Source organism: Mixophyes fleayi, chromosome 1 (assembly GCF_038048845.1).
Source record: "Mixophyes fleayi isolate aMixFle1 chromosome 1, aMixFle1.hap1, whole genome shotgun sequence".
In the NCBI taxonomy this organism is placed as follows: Eukaryota; Metazoa; Chordata; class Amphibia; order Anura; family Limnodynastidae; genus Mixophyes; species Mixophyes fleayi.
The window spans coordinates 75,971,303-75,995,362 of NC_134402.1; the positions used below are offsets into that span (position 1 = coordinate 75,971,303).

The 24,060-nt window shown below is 37.8% G+C and overlaps 2 protein-coding genes across 4 annotated transcripts in view; one reads left to right on the top strand and one right to left on the bottom strand.

Moving 5' to 3' along the window:
* The window catches only part of PRIMPOL (primase and DNA directed polymerase), a 34,092-nt gene extending 33,841 nt beyond the window's left edge, over positions 1-251 (bottom strand). Inside the window, exon 1 of one of the 3 annotated variants that reach the window (XM_075197067.1) lies at positions 92-251. The gene's annotated coding sequence lies outside the window, so the exon portion shown is untranslated. Of the gene's footprint in view, positions 1-59 lie in introns of all 3 variants that reach the window. The other 2 variants (XM_075197058.1, XM_075197075.1) reach the window with 2 other exon arrangements.
* Positions 238-20,673, top strand: CASP3 (caspase 3). Its single transcript, XM_075197099.1, has 7 exons — positions 238-384; positions 8,914-9,012; positions 10,544-10,674; positions 15,406-15,534; positions 17,966-18,141; positions 18,439-18,559; positions 19,807-20,673. Exons 2-7 carry the CDS (start codon positions 8,936-8,938, stop codon positions 20,031-20,033), a joined length of 861 nt encoding a protein of 286 aa, XP_075053200.1. The 5' UTR covers positions 238-384; positions 8,914-8,935; the 3' UTR covers positions 20,034-20,673.
* The last annotated feature ends 3,387 nt before the right edge of the window (positions 20,674-24,060 follow it).

Sequence of the window (24,060 nt, forward strand, 5' to 3'; positions counted from 1 at the left end):
TTATACATTGTAAAGAGTATATTCCGTTTAGTATTAACAGCGCAGATATTGCCTCACACGTATGTGCTGCAGAACCAGAAACTCATAACACCTGGCGGAGGGATCTCAGTGATTGGCAGTAACTCCAAGACGTCACCAGTTACTTAGCGCTATAACAGCGAGTGACAACCAGGCTCCCGTCGTTACCGGGGCCCGCGACGAATAGAACCTGTCTCCTGCCGCGTCCAATGTCCATAGATCTCGAGGAGTTGTTGTTATGTGAACTCTCAGCCAATAGGAAGCGTCCTTGGCCTAGCCTCCGCCCACATTGCCTGACTTCACCCTTTGTAATCCTGAGGCAGTGAAACAAAAAGACGAGAGCGGCTGTATAGGTGGAAGCGCTTGGTAAGAGCATGTAATTATACACAATGTGTCATTATGTTATCTTTTATGTCTTATAGTATAACGGGTACAGTGATGTGATCAACCTGGGACTCTCCTGCTTGTGGAACTACTATTTCCAGCATGTCTTGCTAGCCTTGAGGACATCTTGGGTCTTGTAGTTCCCCCAGCATCTGTAGAGGGATAGACTGCCTACTTGTACAGCTGTGTGCACTGTCAGTAGCGTGAGACGTGTAACCTTGACACTATATTACATGGTGGGGTGATTACAGTGTAATGTACAGTGTAATGTAAACAAGATGCGTCAGCAATGGCAGAATGTGCGGGCGAGGTGAAGAACAAGGAGAGATAAACGTGTAAAGCACACACATAGCTGCTTATGTGTACTGTGCTTTCACTTTCCTAGATTCCACACAATAGGTGAAGTGTAAAGTGTGTGTGGCTGTTGTTGCATGCGTGTCATTTGTATATGGCCTCTGCTGCAATAATTGTAACCACATAGATATCCAAGTTGTTTGTCCTGGTTACTAGTGATGGGGTTGATTGAGGTCTGGAGTGGACTGTAATGTGAAGTTTCTCTAACGAGTGTCTGTCTCTGTTACAACCAGGAACCTATCTGTGGTGTCCTGAGAACCACTTTATATTATTATAAAATAGGAGACCAGTGCATGATTTGTGGGAACTTAACTCAACCTGCTAAATAGAGCAATAGTGTTAAACTATATTCACTAATGAGTCATTTTGAGTGTGTGAAATATTTTGAGAATAATATAACATCTTTACAACATAATCCAATTTAAAAAAAGTTATGTAATATGACGAATACACAATATTTGCATGAGAAATATGTATTAGAAATGTCTGATTTTGTTTTTTTGATGTGTAACAGACATTTAGCAAATGACTATGTATAATTTTTTCTGATAATTGAATTTCTTTGTGTGTGTGTTACCAGTTTCATGTTTCCTTTGTTGGAATTGTTTACAAAAGAAACGATTCAGCTCCTTCATGTAGGGATTCAGAAATACCATTACATATTAGGGCAGTCTCTAGAAATGAGTCGTAAGGATTAAAGCCTGTGCTGAATGAATAGTACTAGTTACAAGGCATTGTTTTATGTGTACAGTTTACTATGGGGCTTTTTTTTTAACAAGCTGTGGTTTTCACGGGGCCACTGCAATTTTAAGAATCCTCTCTATTTATAACTTTCCCATTGTTTTTGAGCTGTCCCCATAGGTTTCTATGGGGATAGCTATTTTTCATGATTTAACAAGTTTAAAAAATCCTTGATGGTTCGGAACTTGTGCCCGATGGCATAGCCATTGAAGCCTATGGGGAAAGTATTGCAGTAGAGGCACCTCTCACCACATCTTACCTGCTCTCCTCTCCGGTTACTGTCGCAAAGGTGGCCACTTTGTGATAGTGACCATAGAGGAGAAAGGTGTTCGCTGGAACAGCCGTTTATCGTGACTGCTGTTCCAGCAGAACACTTTTAATAAATGCTTTCATTCCTTATTGCGATACTATCATTTTCATTTCTTGTCAAATATGCCCAAGGGCTCTATCTGAAAGTGGTGCCAAGGAAAAATATTTTGTTGACAATAGTAAGCAATCAGATTGTAACAAACTGTTGCTATGGTTAAGACCGATCTTTTCTATTTCTACCAGTTTTCATATACCTTACTTTTTTCTGCAGCAGAATTTTTATGTGTTTACAATTTGTAGTAAAGTATTGTTAATGTGCCCTATGATTTATACTTTTATATCTACAGGAACAATGGCTGATGATTATAAAGCTAGTAGAAGTCAATACATACCTAATAGAATGGGCAGCAAATTGGGGTGGGATACTATGTTGCCCGTGATATGTGTTCTTCTGACCCATAGTAGTGCAGCACGGTGGCTTAGTGGCTAGCACTTCTGCTTCACAGCATTGGGGTCATGAGTTCGATTCCCAACCATGGCCTTATCTGTGTTCGAGTTAGTATGTTCTCCCTGTGTTTGCGTGGGTTTTGTTCCACACTCCAAAAACATACTGGTAGGTTAATTGGTTTGTTTGTGTGTGTATGTTAGGGAATTTAGACTGTAAGCTTCAATGGTGCAGGGACTGATGTAAGTGTGTTCTCTGTACAGTGCTGCGGAATTAGTGGCGCTATATAAATAGCTGATGATGGTATTGAGAGGTAATATATTATTGTCCACATTCTTTCACATTTCATCTTCCTGGTGAAGCAAACTTAGAATAGGGATGCTCTGCATAACTGGATATTTTGCCCATATTTCTAGATAGTTTGTCAAAATTCCACATTGTTCCTCACCACTATCCAAGAGTATGAGCCACTTAGAGGAGCTTTGTAATGAGTGTGGCTCCTGACCAATCAGGTGCCACATTCTGTAAACTACCATTCATAGACATTTTCATCTCCTACGCAAGGGAGTATCCAGGTGCCAAAGGGCTCTACTCCTGCTCTCATCAAATGCTATAATCTGGTGACTGAAATTGGGAGACCTTAGGGGACCCACAAGAAAAATTCCCACTAAAGTACTGTAATGGAGCCTTTTATGAAAGAAGAATGAAGCTTGTTCTGAGGAAGTCAACACCTTGTTCACATGTTTATTTAGGAGGTATAATGTCAATTGTATTTTATGAAAAGAATAAAATAAGTTTTATTGCATTCTATATTTTATGTTACTAACGTAGCTATGTTCTATAAGAACAGTTGAAAAATTAAGGAAGAAAAATAACAACTTTGTATATTTGTGACTGATATGGTATCCAAAGCAATTGAGCTGCTTCCTGTTTTCTTGAATTGAGCTACCATGTGTATTGTAAGGGGAATTATAGGAACACAATGGCTTTTGAGCTAAATGAGACTTGCATGTATTGAAATAATTTGAGGATTGCTTAACTTATAAATTTTTTTGTAACTGTTTAACCTTTTCACTCCCATGGAGGGGGGAGGGGGGGTGGTATACAGAAACCAACTCGGGTGCTTATGGGTTAGAAGGCAAAGGTGAATATACCCTAAATAATTGTAGTATTAGAGGGTATAGTCGTCTGTGTACCCTCTGAAATGGATAAATAAATGTTCTTATCTGAACCCAAAAGGCATCAACATTAGGGTCTTCGTATACAGTGCAAATGTCATGTTTCGGATAAAAGTAAGGAATCCTCAAATAAATGTAGATAACGGTATGTAGTGTAGTAAGTAGAATAGCAGTTTAAAGTGCTAAAACAGGACTCAGGATGTTCAGATAACAGAAATTATTTTATCTGAATATCTCCATCAAAAAAACTGTACAGCTTCCAGGACAACTACTTATGGTAGCTTGTTCACTCAATAAGAGCCATATAATAAAACCGATATAGTGAAGTAGGTCAAAAATGAAATCAATATCAAGTTTGCTGGTAGTCACCATAAGCAATTTAAATAGAGAACCACATTGGCTGTAACACTGAAATAATTACAACAGAGACATAATCCAGTTTAACCTGTCAGTCAAATTATTGCTGCTAAGCAATAATAAACATAGATCTCAAAATGAATAGTAAGCGGATACAAAATACCCGTTCAAATCACTCGTAAGGAAAATAAAGTAATATATGGGATAATGTTCTCCCCTACTGTACGTTCTAAGGATACTAGAGTTGCTGAACAGTTTCACTACCATATAAGCAGCCTCATGCTCCTATACAGGCCCAGGAAATCTGAGGTCATTTCTGATTGTCATAATAAACAAGAAGAAACAGAAATCGGAATAAGTAACTTGAAGAGTATCAGCTGGAAACTGTTTGCAACAGCAGAGTGATAATTTCGGGGTCTAAGTCATAGTTGAGAGATATTATTTTCTTTTGGGTGCTGCATATTTCATCTACTTTTGCTGAAGTGAACACAAGAGGGTTGTTGAATTGCCCTCCATTGGGCAAAATAAAAATCAATTATTATTCAATCTACGAACACAGAATACAATTGTTTTCAAGTACTAGGCAATAAAAGTGATTTTGAATGTTCTTTTGGTTTAGATTTGCCATGCACACAATGATGGTGATTGTATGTTGTAATCAAATATGACAAGTAAAAATGCGTAAAAAATGTTTTTCCATACTGTTCATGCACTAAAAAATATTGCTTATGTCCAGAGGCAGATTCGGTCGCATCTTAAAACTCCTGGCGTACCGCACTTACATGTGCATGATCTTACTATACTTCAGTTGCATTTACACACCCCTGATCCACCTCTCCGTGTCTAGCAAGACCGAAGTACAACTTCCGTGAAACTACTAAATTCCACATTGTTTCACTTCTGTCCAAAAAATTAGGCTCTATTTGTACCAGACAAACTCGATCCGAAAACCAATTATGGCTGCCTTCTATATTTGTGCTTATTGCTACATGTACATGTGAATGAGCAGAAATGAAACTTTTCTGTGAGCTGCTTGTACAACAATGAGCTGACTGATATTTCATCAACTTTTATATACAGATTTAAAATGAGGGTATATAAGCATTAAATTATAAGCAAACATAGGAGACATGTTTTATATCTTTACACAGATATGCTACTTAGACAATTACTTATTGTTAATTTAAATTTTATTCCAAAGAAAGGACATTTTAATAATGTATTCATGCAAATAAAGAGTCTAAGGGGAAGAATGTAGTAAATATGTTTGGGCTTGTTTATCCTGTACCTCTTGCCAGGCTAATGTCTATTTTAACTATCGTAGCTGCCGTAACTTGTCATGTTAAGCTCTCACTTTCATCTTGCAATCCGTACACATTGGTATGTTTTACTAGAATAACACTTGATTCTATTGATAGGATTTCTACCCAAAATGGTCAGTGGGAAGACTCAGACGTGGCTCTTTCTGCCAAACTGGAAAAATGATGTGAATATCTGACTCTCCTTAGCAACATCTGTTATCAATGGAAACAAAATGTGGATTGCAGCCTTGGTTATATATGCTGCTAAAGGAGTATATTAAATATTAATCATTCCAGTTTGTTGGGGTACTCGGCATAATGACTAGATAAAATAGGTTTGTCTTTTTAAATTAGTGTCGTTGCACTTGTGAAAGATTTGGAATGTGTCCTCAGACTGTTGTCACTGTAATTTGCATACCCCGCTGCTTTACAACAGTTGTCTGCATATTTTGGCTGGTTCATCTCTAGCGACCGTTTTGATTAACTGTTCCACCAACTGCAGTCTTCAGTCAGTAAGTATTTCATTTGTTAAATAATATATTTTTAAAAAATGTATCGTTGCAAGAATCCTTCAATAAATATTCAAATTTTAATGGTGACATATTCCTGCAAAACCATGAATATACCTACTGGGCACCCAGTGGTGCTAGGCGCTGGCCACTGGACTGCACATACCAGCATCAATACATATCACACCCTAGGAAGGCATTTTACTACAGCTGACAAAATGTGTATTCCATAAATTGCAGACTAAGTCATGCCAGGAGATATTTAGGTCCTGTATCCATGCATGGAGTGGAGACAGTTGTATCTTTTATAATGTGCAGCTAATATCGCCATTGCACAGTCCCTGTAAAATACAAACCCAGGTGTTACATAGGTGTCAAGTCAGCATATTCCCCTGAGTGTAGTGGAGGAGCGTTCCATTTATAATAATGTGAGATCACCATCCCTGGTGGCAGAAGAGCACGATTAGCACATTATCTCATACGGATGAAGTCATCCTTACTGCCAGCTTGAAAAATCTGCTGTGTCTGTTTCAGTTTAAATCAATAATTCATGATTACATGGTGCTCTTTCTTCAGTCATTGTTAAACACTAGGTAAGAAATTACTACAATTTCTGGATATCTTACATAGGAAATAATAGTTGTGTGATTTGTTTTTTGTTTTTTTTACACCACAGATATGGGGTATAAAGCAAGTGGTCACTAATTTGTGGGGCAGTAAAAAAACATATAGCATACACAGAGAAAAAAATGATTGTAAAAATGGTACAAGTATCATTTGTACAAATATCTTTGTAATATCATGGCAATATTGCAACTGTATCATCAAATATATCTCAAACGTGTAGGTTTGCACTGATGTCTGCCCCAGTCTCATGCAGGTGATGTGGACATCAGCAAGCAGCTATGGAGTTCCTAATCTCGGCCAGTGACAACATTAAGGAGTTCCGTGAGCCTGGGGCAGCGCACAGATTACAGACCAGAAATAATCAGTCATACTTGATGCTTTATCCATACTTTACCACTTGTAAAACCTCTGCTGTGGGAGATCCTGTTGGGGAGGTCATGTGATAAGTGTATGGGGGGTGTGGTGTCACCATGGCCCCACCCCCTGGTATGAAATGCCGAAAATCACAGCATTGCATAGCTGTGCTTGATGATGTAAAATAGTGTCATTAAGCCCTATCTACACCACAACCCGGGAGGATGCCAACTCGAAATTTGGGAACCTCACCAAAATTCCAGGAGAAGTAGGCATGTAAGGCTTTATCTTTTCTAAATAATACATGGTATGTGCATGCAGAAAACAACTAATGATCAATTATCTGGTCAACCAGAAATATTTTCACATTCAGACATACACTTTAAAACACATGGCAGCCACAGCCAAGACACCCCATTGATAGTGGGAGGGAATCCGTTTGGTGTAAAAGGTAAACATAATACTGTATGTTATGAATTGAAGAAAAAAAAAATTGTATATAGTAACTTTGGCAACTCATGCGTGGGCCAAAGTACCTATAGACCTTGGTCCAAACAATATTGCAGATGAAATGTAAAACTCCATATGACTGCAATTATTATTCTTATTACCATTTATTTATATAGCGCCACTAATTCCGCAGCGCTGTACAGAGAACTCATTCACATCAGTCCTTTCCTCATTGGGGCGTACAGACTAAATTCCCTAAAACATACACAAACTAGGGTCAATTTGTTAGCAGTCAATTAACCTACCAGTATGTTTTTGGAGCATGGGAGGAAACCGGAGCACCCGGAGGAAACCCACGCAAACACGGGGAGAACATACAAACTCCACACAGATAAGGCCATGGTCTGGAAATGAACTCATGACCCCAGTGCTGTAAGGCAGAAGTGCTAACCACTTAGCCACTGTACTGCCCGGTACAATACTTACTAATATGTAATAAAGATTGGTAAACAAAAACATGCAAAGAAACATATCAAATTAATCAACACTGTTGACACAATAACCCAGCAGAAAAACTCTATCAAGTGTCTAAATTGTAATAACATAACATCCACAGAATAAGCAATTTAACAGTGTACTTATGGAGAAATAAATAGAACACAGTGTACATTTATCCAGACAGCAGTTGACCATATTGGTGCCATATATGATAAACATATTGGTCCAAAACACAGCGAAGGTCTGAGAGCAATGTAAATAAGAGGTAGGTCTCTGGTACAATGGTGGTACCCCACAAATCCTAAACATGCATAAAACCTAATAAGGTAACAAAGCATTGCACAAATCGTACTACCACTACCTACCGGACAATTCTTCATTGGATAAATCCTAGACATTTAATCATATTGTAAAGAGGAATTGCACATTATAAAGCTAATATTCCACCTATTTATACAACAAAAATGAACAAATCTTACAAAATGTGTTTCTGGCCAGTCCTATCCCAAACCTGGGTACATGTATAGACATTTTATAGCCATGGTCAGATCTCTCAAAACATAGCCTGTCTTTTTTAAATATGGGTCCAGCTGTTATCCCTAACGTAGGTTTAGTTCTGGGAGAAACGGAAAGATCCAAATGCATAGCAATGTCCTTCACCAGCAGCTTTTCAGAAATGTTCTTGGACAGTGGGGTATATCTACACTTACATCTGATGTCCAGATTGTGTGCTGGTGCCACAATGGGGAACAGGCATACTGAAAAGCCCATCAGAGGGAATTGACTAGATGTTGCTCTCCGTCTAAGGTTCTGCCCTGATAAATACTAACTGGTTTTATCTCAGGTCAGCAGAATTAATGTATGTGCACCATATATGGAAACAAATGTTTGATACATAAATGGCGGCAGTCAGTATAATGTGTTGCATGGCAGGTTAATCAGATGACTCCAATGGCTAATTACTTCCTCCTCGTCTAATAGTGAAACTTATGTAGAAATTTGTTCTTGATTTGACTTGTTTTATTCTAAATATGATCTTGTAAAACTTGGGCAAAATAGACCTACAAAAATAGAATATTCCTCACTCATGCAGACTTGTTTCATGTTTCATTCTTGCACTAAATCGCCGACCGGGAATCTTCATGCTTGATTCTGTCCATACGTACTAAAGAAACAGGACCTGACTACTGGCAGCATGACATCGCTAAGTTACAAATATATTGTAGTATACGGTTTGTTAGAAACAGTGAGAACAAAATGCAGATATGAAGAGCACCTGAAATATAACTTACAGGTGTTAATATTTACTTTTTTTCTGGTATATATCACAAATGGGCTAAATCTGTGATTCCTCAAAGATGGTTTGTTGATACAATTTGTATTTCCAGGCTTGAAGAGTAAGGAAGCAGAATGTCAGACAACCAGAATGGGTCACATACAGGAGATGATCGTACCGACGCTGGATCATCGTACTTGTCTACTCATCAGTAAGTGATGTACAAATACACCTCGTTCATTGCAGTTCATTACAACATCAGCATTAGTTTGTCATAGTATGAAATGGAAATTCCATAAACTGTAATATCCTGGCCAAAGATTGTTTGGGGTTTTTATTTGTTGTTTTTCAAGGAAATATCTGTGATTTGAGGTAATCAAAAGCAACTCCCTAAAGTGTGTTCGAAGCTTCAGTACAAACAGTGACCCAAATGCACATTATCCATCTTCAATATCTAGGTTTTTTTTGTACCAGAAGCCCATGTACCCAATTGTAAACCAGTGTGCTGCCGCTATATAAATTAATGTTCATAATAATATGTGAACATATTGGGTATATTAAAGACTAAATATTAACAAACATAGCAGATAGATACGCAAAGAATAATATAAACTAACTATATTGGAAGTAACCATTGTCTAGGATGTGAGCCCACTGTACTGCTTGATCTGAGACACAGGGATCACTGGTCTTCACCAGGAACCCTCATAAGGGAGTGTTTGGCTTTCTTACAAGGAAACCTCAGGTCACTGAACTAACATCACTAAGTAACGGATACAGAGGAATGAGACCGGAAACTTGTACAAATTACTGTCCAAAATCAAGGCAGGCTCAATAGGTTCGGAAACATTAAACAAGCTGTGATTGGGGTCACAAGCGGATAGAGTCCAGAACAGGCTGGGTCAGAAGCTGTAGGTCCAGTAACGCTGCACTACCAGCTTCATAAAAGACTTACTGGTAATGTGCCCCCCTCGGTTTCGCCCAGGTCTCTGCTTCTCTAATACAGAACTGGTAACCCAGTTTAGTTTAAAAAAAACATCAAAGTTCAGCAGGGTAGATAGGTGTGAGCGTGAGGACCAATCACAGACGTCTGGGAATCCTCCAGATAATGTGGATTATGTTAACTAATAGAACTCCACCCAAATAACGAGGAATCTGTTCTCAATGGAGTTCTACTTTATAATGCACTTGTTTTAAAAACAATGTTCATGCATGGGCTGTTCACTGCAGTTAAACGGCACAATAATTCATGCTTGATATCGCTGGCATTAGAAAAACAAATGCAGTAACCTGGTGTTTTTGTTTATTTTTTGTTTTGTGTTGTTGTTACCATAAAAGTGTGCATACTTTTTTCTGTAATTTGATAATGGTTCAATGATTAATAATATTTAAATGTGCCCATACACAGTCAAATTTTATGTCCAGCAACCTGAGCCTATAGGGCACAACTAGTATGATCAAGTGATGACACCCAGAATGAGATGGCAGTCAACCAAATTTTATGTCAGACCCAATTGACATCTGAACAATTTTCATCTGATGATTACCGGGAATCGCATTCGGCTGGGTTTTTTTTTTTTTTTTTTAATTATTTTTTTTTTTAACCAGTTAGGTGTAATTGGCAATCGCAGTTGCACCATATTTGGGTACAGTATTCTAATTATAGCAAATTAGCCTAATGCCTAGCTTATGTGTGTGTGTTACACTAATTTCATAGCTACTATCCAACTTCTATTTTTCAGAATAAACCTAAAGGGTGATGTGGCTAAAGACGTGGAATCTAAGTTTTCTCATAGATTTTCATACAAAATGGACTATCCAGAAATTGGATTATGTGTCATTATCAACAACAAGAACTTTCATCCATCCACAAGTAAGCTAGACGTGTGCTCCATCGTTATTGACCAGTAAGGGTGACCTATGCTGTTGGGCTGTACTCTTTCATTAATGCTGTAGGCCATAGAAGAGACACTTGTTGTAAAGGTTGTGTGCTGGTATAAACTTCCTGACAATAGTCAAACCATGAAAAAACACATGTAAGTGTATATATACAATGCAGTTGTGACCACAAATTTTGGCAGTCCCATAATGCATTATTTGTTCTAGAAAATTGTTGAAATAAAAAAAATAGTTTGATTTCACATATGTAATGCTTTGATTTGCAGTAGAATAAAACACAAAAAAACAGAAACATTTACTCATTTAAGTCGTAGCTTATTCCACCCAGAAATTCTTTAATGGCCCGAACAAAACTATTAGCACTTTTTAGAAATGATTAGATTACAAATTGCTTATTCGCCTTCACTTTGGAACTGAACACACCTGTGGTTAGTAGAAGGTCTCTGCAATATAAAAATCACTCATTAAACAAGCTTGGATAGAGAAAAGGATTCTCCTGTTTTGTGTCAATGTGTACTGCACTTAAAGCTAAAGAAAACCAGAAAATTGTCTTAGGAGGTTAGACAGGAGATTATAGCCAAGCTTGGACAATTTCAAGGCTACAAATCAATCTCCTGAGACCTTGCTGTTCCCATTTCCACTGTAGGTAATTTTATTAGGAAGTTTAAGGCCCAAGGCACTGTAGCCATCCTCCATGGAAAGCAAAAACTTGATCAAGATTGCAGTTTAGGATTGTTTGAATGGTGGAAAAGGCCCCATGACCAACTTTCAAAATCAAGAATCAAGTTGACTTGTAAACGCAAGGTGAGGTATTCAATTGACTGCAAGATATTTTTTAACACCACGTTAAGTCATTTTAACGCTGTTTTTTATCATTTTCGAGCGGTTTAACTTTACCTGCGGTTCAATTCCATTTTTAACGCTCTGGTTTTTTTTTCATGAAACGGTCCTCTCGTGCTCCAGTGAAGGTCTATTGAAAGTATAGGGTGGGCAAGAGGCAACCACGTTAAAAGCTATTCAATTGTTTTTTAACGCGGCTCGTTAAACAGGCCAATATGCTGTTTTATCTCGCACCTCTTTGGGGTATGATAAAAATAAAAAAACCTTTGAAAACTATTTGAAATCATGTAACAATGAAGATAAACTATGTTTATCAGTAATGCCTAACATGTAAAAGTTGATTTTCTTGTGAAAAAATAATGGGGAAAAAAAAACATTAAAAAATAAATAAATCACTAATCAAATATATTTATGTATGTTTTTGGTACAAATATGTATGTACTAATGTGTTTTGACATGGTATAGATGATTCTATAGTAAAAAATAATTAAATAAAAAAATATGCTAAAGATAGTACTGTAATGTAGATATTATCAAATAGAATGGTTGTGTAATGCAATCTAATGTATGAAAATATATGGCAATCCTTTTTTTTTTTTGTGTTTTACATGACCGCGTTAAAACTCCCCTAAAAACTCGCAAACACCAATGATTAACGCGCGGGGGCAGCGTTTCCTTTTTTCAATTGAATTGCACGAGTTTTCACCCTGCGTTAACTAAAATCGGTTGCTATAGCAGTTAAAAACTCGCGTAGGATTTATTTATTTTTTTATTTTATTTTTTTGCGGGGGGGGGGGGGGGGGGGGAGAGGGGACTTGCGGCTAATTGAATACCCCCCGAGGTGTTATTTGAAACAGTCATAATCCATTACCAACTCAATGAAAGGGGGTTATATGGTAGGAGGGCCACATTGCTGAGAGAACGAGACCTAAGACTAAGGTACACACTACAAAAAATTTCTCCCAATGCATATGAGTAATAATTTTGGCAATGACTGGAAAAAAAAATAAATCCGGATCTGCATGCCAAATCATGTGTACACACTACACATGTTTTAAAAGGTTTACCCTCAGAACTGTGCTCTTCATCTGTCATAACCATCTGCTGAAAAGATCATGACTCTGTAAACTCTATGGAGATCCTGATCATGAGTGCATACACACTGCGGAATTGGAAGAACATTTTTCCATCATTAAACAAGCTTTTTAGTCCGTTTTAAAAATCAAATGTAATGATACGATGAGCTTTGGAATGACCATCGTTCATAGTTTCAGTGTAAAAACTAATGCAATATCAGGCCAAACAGTTGTTTATCTTGTGGGTGGCCCGAAAATCATCTGAAAAATCTGTAGTGTGTACCCATCCTAAGATAGCCTTACTAGAGTTTTCCAAAACATACCTGAATAAGCCAAATTCCTTCTGGGAGAATGTCCTGTGGACAGATGAGACACAATTTAAGCTTTTTGATAGAGCACATCATCCCTATGTTTACAGAAAGCAAAAAGAAAAGAACACTTTCCCTACAGTCAAACATGAAAGCTGTTCAGTGTTGTTCTGTGTTGCTGCTGCATCTGGCATTGGGTGTTTATAATGCCAAGGCCATGTTCCAAAATCTGGAGATTACCAGTTTATTTGGAGTGCAAAATTGAAACCAGTATGAGAAAGCTGGTGCTCTATAAAGGTCATGGACCTTTCAGCAGGGCAGTGACCCCAACAACACTTCAAAAAACTCCCAGGCATGGTTCAAGTCTAGACTCTGGTCTGCTTTGAAGAGTTCAGATGTATATCCCATAGAACACCTGTGGAGAGATGGGAAATCAGCAGTTGGGAGAAGGAACCCGCACATCTGGGAGAATATGAGAAGTTTGCACTAGAAGAGAGGACCTAACTCCCAGTAGAGGGGTGCAGAAAGCTCATCCATAGATATAGGAAGCAGTTGATTGCAGTTATTTAAACCAAAGGCTGTGCTACCAAATACTAAGTCTAGGATGTCCATAATTTTGTCAAAACAATTTCTTTTTATTTTCTGATTTAAAAGAATAAAACAGTATTAAATCCTTAATCAAAAACAAAAATTCAGTATATTAATAGAGAAATAATTGTGGAGACCAAATACTGTTGTTAATTCAAACTTATTTTCAGAGGACATGGTGTGCTATTTGAAAAAGGTGCAAGAGTGCCAACATTTTTGATGGCGGCTGTAATGATTCTATATGTGACTTTGTTCAAACATTTTTAAAAAGCCTTCTTATTTTAGCAATTTTTTTATCCTAGTTTTATACCATCCATAACCATGTCCTTGAAATACATATGAACACCAGTCAGGGTTCGTATTTAAGAAAATGATGCAACATTAAGTTTGAGGATAAAATAAATTATAATGCTAAAATCAACTGCAGTTTGTGACCTGGTTAGGAAAACTGTAGAAAATCTGTAGCTCAACATATGTCCAGAGTGATATATTTTTAGAATGTTATATTTACTGAAATTTCAAGAAAATTTATTTTTACCAATTATAGACACCTAGATCAGCAGTTCACATGACCCTACCTGTTTCAAGCGAGCTTTATCAGAGGTTAATGGAATAAAACTGAACTCCTACATGGTTCAAATTTTTTTTTATTTTTTTTTATTTTAAATGATTTCTTCCACCCCTTTTCTCAGCTGCTTTCCTGGGGTTCCGTGGTTGATTTTAAGTGTGACGCTGCGGAGGTGACCGACCGGACATTGCAGCTTCTGATTGGGTCTCCTTGTCACCAATCTTCCTTCTTCACAAGAGCCTCTTACAAGAGGAACTAGATATTTCTTACTTGCACTTCTGACAGGAAGGACTTAGAATACCCATTAACCGTTTGAACCCCCCCCCCCCACCTTGAGCAGGAGAGATGATCTTGTGCTCGGGACTATTACAGGGCGTGCTGGAGCCTCTGATTCCAGTGAGCTTATCTAAGTGAGATTTTCCTTTTTAGCTGATCTCAACTAATCCTTGATGTTACTGTGAAGTTGTCAGATATAGCAATCACGCAAATTTGTTATACTGGTTTGGTAAAAGTAAAAGGAAGTAATAATGCCACTGTATAGGGCATTGGTATGGCCTCATCTAGAATACTGTGTTCAGTTCTGAAGGCCATGTCTCCAGAAGGATATAAACACATTAGAGACTGTACTAAGAAGGGCAGCTAAAATGGTGCAAGATCTTAATATGTATAGTTTGGAGCAGAGAAGGGAACGGGGGGACATGCTTGAAACGTTCAATTATATCAAGGGGTTTAACAAGATACAGGAGGAAAACATTCTTCAAAGGAAGAGAAGTACTAGAATACAAGGACATGCACTGACACTGGAGGGATGTAGGTTCAGAGGACATTTGAGAAAAAAACTACTTAGGTAGAGGCTGATACAGTAGAGCAATCTAAACATGCTTGGGATAGACCTAAGGATATCCTTACAAAGAACTAAGGATCAACTAGGGTTTGAGGTTACCATCAGGGGCGGGCTGGCCCGGGTGACAGGGGGGCATCGGCCCCCCGGGCCGGTCAGAATTACCGCCCCCAGATTAAAAATCGCCGTTTTTTTTCCGTTGGCCGCATCACAAAACATGTGATGCGGCCGTGTCATCGCACAGGCGGCCGCATCGCATGACAAGGGATGCAGCCGCGTCATCAATGACGCGGCCGCATCTCTTGTCATGAGATGCGGCCGCCTGTGCGCCCCCCCGGGCTGGAATTGCCAGCCCGCGCCTGGTTACCATAGGTTAAAAAATGGGCAGACTAGATAGGCCAAGTGTTTCTTATCTGCTGTCAAATTCTATGTTTCTATGTTAAAATCTTAAAGCAACATACTTAAGTATATGTTTTGGTTCTAGGAATGGGAATGCGCAATGGAACTGATATGGATGCAAGCAGACTGCAAAACACATTCAAGTCCTTTGGATATAAAGTCAACATTTACAATGATCTAAAATGTGCTGATATCTATGGACTTTTGACAAAAGGCAAGTCCTGTCCAGCATTTTGTTGTATCATTTTCACTTTCTGTATGTGTTTGTATGTCATATCACAAGAGATTATAATAATACAATGGAATAGGCTTCTTTTTTTTTATTTCGAATGACCAAAGAATTAACACTGTTCTTTTCCAACTCTATAGAACTAGTAAAATACATACCTGTTACTGTTTTTGTAAAAATGTAATTTTTTAAAACTAAAAAAATCTCACCTGAAAGTAAGCTGGTTTTTGATAGACTCATTCGGACAAATGCTTATTTAATGTTTGTCTTTAATGGCGGAAGGGGAGAGACAGGAACTGTAGCTGTTACCATTTCTGTCCTCGAAGTGACCACTGCTTTTTTTTTCTCCTCGTCCTAGTAGAGTACCACTTAATCTTTGTCTTTGATAACCAATTAACAGAAAAACAGACAAAAAGGCATGTATGTATGTATCAGAATCGATAGTCACTAGACTATCGGTTTTCCTAATGCACAGTCCTAAGGTCAGACCCTGATATGACCAAGACCCTGGAGACAATTGTTCTATTACGTAGTTATCAATAAAAGCGAGAATTGCTTGAAAAAAAAAGTTGCTTAATTTCGCCCACCTCCTCTGTCATTATGTAACGGATATCTCAATGTCCAAAGAGGAGGAGCCCAGGTCCACGTGCTCTGCATTTACTTAGTACTGGCAAGCAAATCAAGCTGATATTGGCTCATGGGTTTTTTGGAAGGAAGGGGGTTCTTAAAACCTTTCAATTCCTTTATGGTGGAAACTCCTCTTCTAGCAGAAGCAGTCAGTGCACTTAATGTAGTAATTCTTAGAAAGGGCAAAATTCTGACAGTGCTCAATTTGTTGCCCTATATCTATTTTGAATGTTGAGTTCAATTGTTCTCAAAAACCTCAACTAACCGACTTTAGCCTCTCTCTCCGATACTCTTATACCATGGCCAGGTTGGCTTTGTCACCCATAAAAAAAGGAAGAGATAATATTAAGCTTAATATATTGGACCCGCACCATAACATTTTTTTTTTTTTCGTGGTGTACAAATGCTGAAAAGGCCTTCAACAGAAACTCCTTGAATTTCATAGATTTATTTCTTTGGGGACTAGGCTTGAAGAATCACATGCTGTCCTTTATCATTGCCTTCTAGTTCCCCATTGCTCTCAAGGAAAGGGTCAATAAAGAGCACCTGCCCCCAACTTACTTTATGGGAAGCGGGGCTCTGTACAGTCTTCACTTCTAGTCAGAGGGATAAAATATTTGTGTTGGTCGATGGATAACCCTCCAACCCCATTACATTTCCCACTCTTGTTTATTTTTGTTTCTCACTCTCTGTTTCTGGGTCCAAGTGTCCCTAATTACTTATCTTAAATTTTGTATACAAAGAGGAGTATGGCTTTAGATCTGTAATTAAACATAATGATACATTGACTTATGATGATCAAAGCTTAACATATAATCTAAGTAGCACTGTAATAACATATACATGTTTTAAAAAAGAACATGAAATAAATCAGTTGGGACCCTAGGCAGTAATGATGCTTTACAACACCATAGAAATTTGTGTTAATTTGACCACACTATGGCACAGCATTAAGGGTTATAAGGGGTCACAAATTATGTAGCACATCGCAACCAAGACATACCCTATAGCACTGAATTAACACAATTTGTTTATTCAGCCTCAGACCAGGTGCACTTTATCCCCCAGTTGTGCAATACTATTACTGTGGCATAATTTTGTCAGATTTCACCCTCAGGCAGGTACCAACTACTTACCTGGCTCTTCTACGGAGCCATCATTCTGAAGGAGATGTTGTGTAGAGCTTCTAAGTCTCGTGACACTGCCTTGTCAACAAACAGGACAGGGAACGTGCATATTTTATCTTGAGACGCGTGTAACTTCCTCTTTCATTAGCATGCAACAGGCCCAATTCTTATCAGCTGATGTGCTTCTATACTTCCAGCGTACTTACATGCCACACAAACCTCCCACTTGCCATAAAATGCACCCACATGACACTTAGGCCTCTTACTTGCGATCAAATTCCCCACAGGACACTCTGACCCCCCACTTGGTCAGTTTGGAGAGAAAGCGGGAGACCACATGGTGCAGATTGCACTGCACTCCATCCTCCTCTGATTAGATGTACTGTATACTCTCCCTGTGTTATGCAGAGAAAGTATGCATGTAGGGATGTCAGTGCAGTCCCATGTTTTGTTGCGTTTGCACTGGTTTATCTTTGTGTATCTTCATTTTTATTCTCTGTTGGTGGTTTGTTTTTGGGGTTTTTTGGGGGTGGGAAGTTTGGTTTTTTTTTTTCTCTGTGTTTTTGTATGGGATGGGGAAGAATTTTCAAAAGAATCTAAGAAAAAATAGTGTAGGAAACCAGTCTTTGCATTAAATGATATGGATATTTCCTGTTCTGTAGTGTCTCAGGAAGACCACAGCAAAAGAAGTTCATTTGTGTGTGCGCTCCTGAGTCACGGTGATGATGGGGTGCTATATGGAGTAGACCAGAGCCTGCCTATCAAGAACCTCACATCCCTTTTCCGTGGTGACCGATGCAAGACATTGGTAGGGAAGCCCAAGTTATTCTTCATCCAGGTAACTTCATGTTGTATATCTGTCTATCTTTTTATTCTAGAACTATTTCTGCTTCTCAGAATAATATTTATTTTTTTATAGGCTGACTTAAAAAATATAGTACAGTTTTGTGAAATGTAAAAGGCCACACAAATACATGTTCAGTCACATAAATATTTTCTTGAGGATGCCTATTATAACATAATATTTAAAGGATCTCCTTGTGCTACATTGGAGAAGCTTTTTATTGCCCTTTACAATCAAATTGCTTTTTACTATGTTATCAACATAACTGCTTGAATCTCTATTTCCCTAAAGGCTTGCAGAGGTACAGACCTGGACTCGGGTGTTGAAACAGACAGTGGAAGTGAATCCCATGAAGAGACTTATAGAATCCCAGTTGAAGCAGATTTCCTATATGCCTATTCTACAGTTCCTGGTATATGACTCTTGTACTGTGGTCTGCATGCACGTCTGTTTAGTATGCTAGAAAAAATACAATATATTTGGGGAAGTCAACAGTGTCCAAAAAAATGTCTGTCTCTGGAAAAAAGCCTTGTGGACAATTTTTTTTTTACCATGTTCATTAATCTAATTCAACATTAAGCAGTTTTGTTAAGACATATTTAAAGAAGAATATCTCCCTAACCATCAATTATATGAAAACACCTTCTAACTAGCAGGAGTGCAGGACCCCAGCCGTTCACCAGATATTTAATTATCTCGTTGGAGGCAGGACGATGCTGAATTTGAACTCTCTGACACCACTTGTGTCTAGAGTGCTGATTGGACACACTCAATACAAGAGATCCCTGAGGTATTGAGAATTCAAAATTCTTCTGTCTTCTCCGGCAGTAGAACCGCCAATGGATTGAGTATCTGAGGAGCGCTGGATGTCTAGCACACTGGTCCTCTGTTGTTAAGTTATTATGCTGTATTTCATAAGGGTAACTTCAATTATTCATTAGTAGGATTTACTTATTTTTTACAAATTGAGCAGAACACATGGGGTTATTACATTTCTTGGCAGTGAAAGCTATAGCATTTTTGCCCTGACAAGTTATATAAATATACAAGATACAATACCACCTAATGTTTACAGTATAACTACTAATTAATTAATATTTTTAACTTATTTCAGACAAAATCTGTTATACAAAACATTGGGCCTGATCCTTTAAGGAAAGCAAAAAAAAAATGAGCTAGTTTGCACCTTGGCAAAATCTTGTCCCATTGGAATGGGAGCTAAATTTAAAATATGATGGCAGATTTATAGTTGGGGTAGAGCATGTCCTAGATCAACTTTAAATTTCAGTGTACAAATAAGCTATCAAGTATTTGTGTGCTACATGAAAAAATAGTTAGTACAAGTTTTGTGCAAAATAAAAAACTAATTTGCACCCCTTGCACTGCAACATGGTTTTGTGCAGGAGAAAACTTACTCATTTTTTTGGCTTACTTTTCTTAATGAATTGGGACTATTATGTTTATTATATATTTCAATTATATTTTTCAGCATAAAGTTATTTTAAGCATTCGTTATACAACATTTCTGTGACACCTTGGGGTTTTGTTTTGTTTTTTTCTGCTATTAAATTAGTCAATTTTCTATAAAATATTCTGTGAATTATATGCTCACTACTGCTACCATTACATAGTTTTAATCTTTTTATCTTCCTTTTTCAGGGTACTATTCCTGGAGAAATACATTAAATGGTTCCTGGTTCGTTCAGTCACTATGTGAAATGCTGAAATTACACGGCCGTAAACTTGAACTCGTCCAAATACTGACATGTGTAAATCACATGGTGGCTTTGGAATTTCAATCCTTTTCCAACCAAATAGACTTTCATGCAAAGAAACAGATCCCTTGTGTGGTTTCCATGCTCACCAAAGCACTTAACTTTCCATAGATGATCACTTGCATGAGGCAGCACCCACAATGTACACATCACTCCTTCATTCCGTTCAGAGAATGCGTAAATGGAAATTTTCCATCCCAGCAGGTGTATATTAGCATGGATCATGCAGCAAAGTCTGATGGTAACATAATGTTTTATTTTAAAAAGGGAATTGGAAAAACAGTGATGTAAATCAAGACCATACAAATCTGCGGAGGTAGAAAATGATTTTGCATGTTAGTGTATGTGATGAATTTTGTTGCTCTTAATTGTGTGTGCATATTTTTCCCATGTATTTTTTTTCAATTACAAAATGAAACATTTCATATTATGTACATAGATATTGTGGGTTTTTTATAGTTAAAGAATAACTTTTCCAAAGCCAGAAGGCTTTGTTGAATCAGGGAACACAAGTTATTTTCTAGTTCTAATCACCACTGAAGACAGACCTGATAATCCCTGATACATACTTGAAAAGGTAGTCTAAATGTTTGGTACAGATTAACAGGGACATTTGTGACTGATGTTTAGCACAACATGCACTAACGCTGAGTCCTTAGCGAAGTCATTGTAGCCTACATGTATAATTACACTGTAGCATAGTCCTCTTCATTTTTTTTTTTTTATAGTATAAAGCAAGGCCTGTTTAAATGCAGAATGATCAGATCTCCTTTTTAATAACAAATGACTACCAATATACAAATTTTAACATGTTGCATGAAACTCGAGTTCACCTGATGTCTCCACACAGTGGCTGAGCTGAACTATTGTTAATGAGAATACAACCTACAAATTCACAAGGAGACGTCTGAGGCATTATTTCACTGGTTCCTTGTGAACTGAATTGTTTGCATTCTCAAGAGTAATGGTTCAGCGCACACAATGGCTGGTATTTTGAGATGACTTTAACTATGTATACACTGAAGTTTGGTTTATATTTTATAAGTGACAATAGTTGTTTTGTTATGATGCAGGTATGTGTGGTAGTACCCTAATCCATTTGAAAGCAGATAATTTAGAATACCCTCCTGCACCAGTATGCCATTTCTTTTTCTTTCTCCAAAAATTGTACCTCATTTCCAAATATTCAATCAGCTATCGTTCTGTTTCATTACACTTCCGTTTGTATTTTCCTACGTAACTATGAAAATTATTCCTAATCTTGATTTGAATTATCTGGGGTGCTCCAACTGATTTATTATACTATTCAAAAATAGAAAAAAGAAGGCTGAGGCGTTCTCTAATCCACTCTAAAGTGGCAGATATGTCATGAGAATGTCAAACACTCAGAGACAGACACATTATCTCTTTGCATTTTCTTTGTTAGAAGGGAGCTCTGATTACAGAATTGTAACATTGATGATAATAATATAAGATAGTTTTCTTGTTTTTTGGCACCTGGATTTTCACACTGTAAAAGCCTATAGTTTTTACAAAGAATAATTGTTTATGCATGTTTACATGTACATTTTTTTTCCACTCTTTACAAGTGTGATGGAAGATCAAGTGATTTGCAATAAAACTTATGACATCTCTTGTACAATTTTATATACATTAATTGTGTGGAACAAATCAATACACGGTTAAATAATGAAATGTAAGTAAATAGTTCTCAATAAACCACCTATTACCTTCCTTGTCGTGTTGTCCTCTGGACCCTGTAGCCGCTGCACCCCCTAAAATTAAGCCCCTGTTAAAACTACACTAACAGAAAAAGAATGCAAGTATACTTTCTTTCTTTGCAGCAAATAACCCACTTCTGCTATACACTGTATAGGCCTCCAGATGTCAGTATTTACTATTCTTAAATTACATATGCAAATACAGAAGCTAGTATATGATGTAATGGCTAAACTCTTAAGACCAAACTTGTATAAAATTTGTTTTGTCGATTTTTCATTGGGCTTTTTCCCCCTGGGCAAATTGCTAGAGTGGAAATAGGAAGTGGAAGCTTTTTTTCTTTTACTTTTAATAGTTAAATTGTTGACTAATTAGCCCAAGCCTAAATATTTTATTATTCTCATTCATTTCTGCAGTACCTTACAATGGGGAATAATGCATTATACATAAAACAGTTGAACAGGAAGAAAAATACGACAATGAAAATGCTGGAGATACATGAAGCATAATTTGAAAAATACTAGTATTAAATGCAAGAATGTACTACCAATCATCATCATTTATTTATATAGCGCCACTAATTCCGCAGCACTGTACAGAGAACACACATCAGTCCCTGCCCCATTATAGCTTACAGTCTCAATTCCCTAACATACATACACACACAGACAGACAGACAGACAAAGAGAGACTAGGGTCAATTTGATAGCAGCCAATTAACCTACCAGTATATTTTTGGAGTGTCGGAGGAAACCCACACAAACACAGGGAGAACATACAAACTCCAAACAGATAAGGCCATGGTCGGGAATCGAACTTATGACCCCAGTGCTGTGATGCAGAAGTGCTAACCACTAAGCCACCGTGCTGCCCAATGTACCACCATCCCAATAGAATTAATGGATTTAGAATTGAGCCAAGTTGGTTTACTATATTAGTACTAATGGGCACTGACAAGGTTGGAGAAAGAGCTGGCTCATTTTATCTTGCCTTATGCTGAATGCATTTGCAGAAGTGATCTGTTCCTCCACGTGGCACATTTGGGATGCCTGCTATTAAGAATCTCAACTCCATAGATAGTGCTTCTCATTTAGTAGATAGGTGTAAGTCCATTCCCTGGTAAAATTATCAAACACAAATAAAAGTGCTGTTTAACGCTCTTTTATTTAATTGTCTGGTTCTCGCAATTTTATCCTCCAGACTTCTTGTGACCTGGAGACAGTGGATCAGACTTCTCCCACCCACTACAGCTGCTGCTTCAACGGCACCAGGATAAAGTCATACCCACTAGATGGCTCCTGGAATTCTGGTTGGTGGATAGTAGCAGTCTTTTACAAATCAAAGTTTTGTGGGCTCCTTGTACTATGATTGACGATTGCTTGACGCTATTCACCAGTCAGTGTCCGTAGCTGTCTAGGGATTATGACTGCTTTCTCTCCAGTTTGCTGAAACTCAATACCAGTAACCTGTGGTCTGCATCGTGATGCCACCAGGGATCTCGAGCCTGCATTCTGTTGCCATCAGAGATCTCTGGCCTTCACTGTATTGCTGCCAGAGAATTTGGGAGGTCTGCATAGTACCGTGGTCTCCAGGATCAGCATTATATATTGGCCACTGGTATGCAATGTATTTTGTATAGTGGCTACCAAAATATTCTGTATTTTATATCGGTGACTAGACTTCTGCCTCTCTTGTATAGTTGCCCCTAGAATACTCCTCTTCCCCTAGGTCTTTTACGATCTATAGAATAGGTAGGGCAGGTAGTGTTTTGATCTTTTCCGGTAGTGCAGGGGCTTACCTTCTCTTGGGTCCAGGTGACGCAACATTGCAGCATATACAAAGAAGAAAGGCTTCTAATTGGAGCACTCGGCCTGATTCAGTAAGGAAAGTAAAGCAAAAAAAAAAATGAGTAACTTTGCACCTTGACAAAACCATGTTACATTGGAGGGGAGGCAAATATAAAATGTGATGGCAGATTTATAGTTGGGGTAAGGCAGGTTCTAGATCGACTTTAAATTTCAGTGTACAAATAAAGCTATCCAGTATTTGTGTGCTACATGAATTAGGAGCCTGTATTTATTTTATGTGCTTTTCTTACTAAAATAATAAACTAATTTGCACTCTTTGCATTGTAACATGGTTTTGTCCGAGAGAAAACTTTTTTTTTTTTTTTTGCCTTACTTTCCTTAATGAATCAGGCCCTGTATGTACAACCGTGATATATTTTGCTCATCTTGTGATGGTGAAATCAAACCTTGAGCAAGCAATTGTTTCCATCTTCCAATGCAAAACTATTAATAAAGAAGATATACAAATGAAATCTAAAATCCATACTTTCAGTATATCATGCTGTATTCTCTACATGAGATGGTCTTGGACTGACTGAGCTTTCCACAAGACTGTCAGCTAATTAGTGAAA